Source organism: Canis lupus, chromosome 3 (assembly GCF_048164855.1).
Source record: "Canis lupus baileyi chromosome 3, mCanLup2.hap1, whole genome shotgun sequence".
NCBI classification, from domain to species: Eukaryota; Metazoa; Chordata; class Mammalia; order Carnivora; family Canidae; genus Canis; species Canis lupus.
The window spans coordinates 78,500,300-78,503,937 of NC_132840.1; the positions used below are offsets into that span (position 1 = coordinate 78,500,300).

A 3,638-nucleotide genomic window follows, 5' to 3' on the forward strand; every position below is an offset into this window, starting at 1 on the left:
GTTTTTATTTCATTGATTTCTGCTCTAATCTTGATTATTTCTCTTCTCCTGCTATGTTTAGGGTTTATTTGCTGTTCTGTCTCCAGATCTTTTAGGTGTGTGAGGTTATGTATTTGAGACCTTTCTTGTTTTTTGAGAAAGGCTTACATTGCTATATATTTCTCTCTTAGGACCACCTTTGCTGCATCCCAAAGGTTTTGAATGATTGTGTTTTCATTTTCATTTGTGCCCATGAATTTTTCAAATTCTTTTTTAGCTTCCCAGTTGACCCATTCATTCTTTCATAGGTTGCTCTTTAGCTTCTATGCATTTGAGTTCTTTCCAAATTTCCTCTTTTTTGATTGAGTTTCAGCAAAGCATTATGGTCTAAAAATATGCAGGCAATGATCCCAATCATTTGGTACTAGTTAAGACCTGATTTGTGACCCAGTATGTGATCTATTCTGGAGAATATTCCACATGCCCTTGAGAAGAATGTGTATTCTGTTGCTTTAGGATGGAATGCTCTGAATATATCTGTGAAGTCCATGTGGTCCAGTGTGTCACTCAAAGCCCTTGTTTCCTTGTCGATCTTCTACTTAGATTATCTGTCCATTGTAGTTAGTGAGGTGTTAAAGTCCCCCACTATTATTGTATTATTATTGATGTGCTTCTTTAATTTTCTTATTAGTTGGTTTATATAATTGACTGCTCCCATGTTAGAGACATAAATACTTACAATTTTTAGGTCTCCTTATTAGATAAACCCTTTAATTATGATACAGTGTCCTTCCTCATCTCTTATTACAGTCTTTGGTTTAAAACCTAATCTGTCTGATAGAAGGATTGCCGTGTCTGCTTTCTTTTGATGTCTATTAGCATGATAAATGGTTTTCCACCCCCTCAGTTTAAATCTGGAGGTGTCGTTGGGTCTAAAATGAGTCTCTTGCAGACAGCATATTGATGAGTCTTGCTTTTTTACGCCAATCTGATATCCTGTGTCTTTTGATTTCTGCATTTAGTACACTTATATTCAGAGTAACTATTTTAAGATATTTATTTATTTATTTATTTATTTATTTATTTATTTGAAAGACAGAGACAGAGATAGTGAGAGAAAACACAATCAGGGAGGAGGGGAAGAAGCAGGCTCCCCACTGAGCAGGGGGCCCAATGCAGGGCTCAATACCAGAACCCTAGGATCATGATCTGAGTCAAAGACATAGATGATCTGAGTCAAAGATCACATGCTTACCTGACTGAGTCACCCAGGCACCCCTTGGAGTAACTATTGAAAGATGTGAATTTAATGCTATTATATAACCTGTAAAGTCACTGTTTCTGTATATTTTCTCTGCTCCTTTCTGGTCTATGTTACTTTTGGGCTTTCTCGTCACTTAAAGGCTCCCTTTTAATATTTCTTGTAGGCCTGGATTAGTAATCACAAATTGTTTTAGTTTCTGCTTGTTCTGGAAGCTTTTTATCTCTCCTAATTTGAATGACATCTATTGGATAAAGTATTCTTGGCTGTACATATATATTTTTCATTTAGCACCTAAGGTTTCTGCTCTTTTATGTGGATGATATCTGAAGGGTTGAAATAACTCGGGGAAAAGGAACTCAACTTTTGTTAACATTCCCTTGCACCATTTTGCAAACCAACTGGCTGGATTCTCAGTTAAGTATTCTCTCTTCTCAGGCACAGAACTTAGCTGGGAAAATAGTAGATTGAGAAGAAAGAAAGAAGAGAAGAAGCACTGGCTCAAAGACAAAAACCATTGCAAAGAGCAGAGTTTAGTGGGACCGTGGAGGTAATTTCATTCAATCAAAAATTTTAAAAATGAGAATACTGAGGTTAGAGGAAGTCACGTAATCTCTCCAAGGTCCTATGTATAGGAGAGAGAGTAGCAGCATGAAGTCACTCTTGACTCTTCATCCAAAGCTTTTACTACCTCATCTTTAGCACTGACATCGGAGAGTTGAAAACTTACTGAACCTCATTTTCATCTCTATAATTTTTTTTTTCAGAGACGTGCTGCCCAGTAGCTATTGCGTGTGATGGATGTGCAAAATCAGTCCAGAGTGACTGAATTTACGCTGACTGCCTTCCCTGTTATCCGGAAGCTTCAGATCTCCCTCTTTGTGGTCCTCCTGTTTACCTACATGCTAACGCTAACAGGAAATACTGTCATCATTTCCTTAATATGGGCTGATAATCGCCTCCAAACCCCAATGTACTTCTTCCTCAGTAATTTGTCATTTTTGGACATTCTATACACTACCTCAGTTACCCCAAAGCTGTTAGCTTGTCTCCTAGAGGACAAGAAGACCATATCTTTTGCTGGCTGCATCACCCAAACATACTTCTTTTTTTTCCTGGGGACAGTGGAGTTTATCCTCCTGGCAGTGATGTCCTTTGACCGCTACGTGGCCATCTGTAACCCTCTGCGCTACACCATTATCATGAACAGTAGGGTCTGTCTCCTGCTGGTTCTGGGCTGCTGGGTGGGAGCCTTCCTCTCAGTGCTGTGCCCAACTATTGTGGTCTCCAGACTGCCTTACTGTTATAGGGAAATTGGTCATTTCTTCTGTGACATTGCCCCTTTACTGCAGGTGGCCTGCATAGACACTCATTTCATTGAGATGATAAACTTCCTCTTGTCCTCCTTTGTCCTCCTGACCTCACTGGTATTTACCATCGTGTCCTACACCTACATCATCTCTACCATCCTGCACATCCCCTCAGCCCAAGGACGTCAGAAGGCCTTTTCCACCTGTGCTTCTCACATCACGGTTGTGTCCATTGCCTATGGGAGCAACATCTTCATGTATGTGAGGCCCAGCCAGAGCCATTCACTGGAGTTTGACAAGGTGACAGCTGTCCTCACCACAATGGTGACCCCTCTTCTGAACCCTTTCATTTATAGTCTAAGGAATGAAAAGGTAAAGGAAGTTTTAAGAGAAGCAATCCTTAAAATTATGTCCTTATGGCACAAGAGAACTTGAACCTTATTGCACAGGAGAACTTGAAAGTTTGTTTGCTAATAATGACTATTTTTAACCCTCAGACTCCATGTGGAGAGCAGCACGCTTGATGACTATAAAGTCAAAAATTTGTGGGAAGATATAAAAAGGCTTCATGCCACATTAGATACAAAGTATTGTAGTCAAGGCTCAGAGGAGGCAATTCAATTATAGAGATAATAATACATTTTAAACCCTATTTTTGGATTATCTCACACATGGAATATCATAAATTAATGAAAATTACTAACTGAAGTCAGAAAACCTGAAATTTAAGCCTGGGTCTATTGTTTTTTTTTTTTATCACATGACACGTGGCCTACCTGAATATTAGTTTTCTCATTGATAAAGTGGGAAATGCAGTTGGCACTTTTCCTTTATAAACTTAGCCAAGATGGTCTAAGAAATACAAACACAGATAACTAAAAGTGTGGTTTTCTAACCAGTTCATCTCAGATGTTTGAGATGATTGCCTTCATTCCCAATAGCTAAATACTGCAGATAATTAGAGGAACCAGGAAGAAGAATATCCCAAATTTGTACAGTATACTTAGATATGTACATGTGTATATCTCACTTCATCATCTTAGCAACCTTGAGAAGCTGATATTATTATCTCCATTTTACAGATGAGA

At 38.7% G+C, this 3,638-nt stretch overlaps 1 protein-coding gene across 1 annotated transcript; it reads left to right on the forward strand.

Annotated features, from left to right (window-relative positions):
• Positions 1-1,599: 1,599 nt before the first annotated feature.
• Positions 1,600-3,317, forward strand: LOC140625317 (olfactory receptor 6M1-like). The gene is made up of 2 exons (XM_072812597.1): positions 1,600-1,790; positions 2,008-3,317. The coding sequence occupies exon 2, from the start codon at positions 2,038-2,040 to the stop codon at positions 2,983-2,985; it is 948 nt and encodes a 315-aa protein (XP_072668698.1). The 5' UTR covers positions 1,600-1,790; positions 2,008-2,037; the 3' UTR covers positions 2,986-3,317.
• The last annotated feature ends 321 nt before the right edge of the window (positions 3,318-3,638 follow it).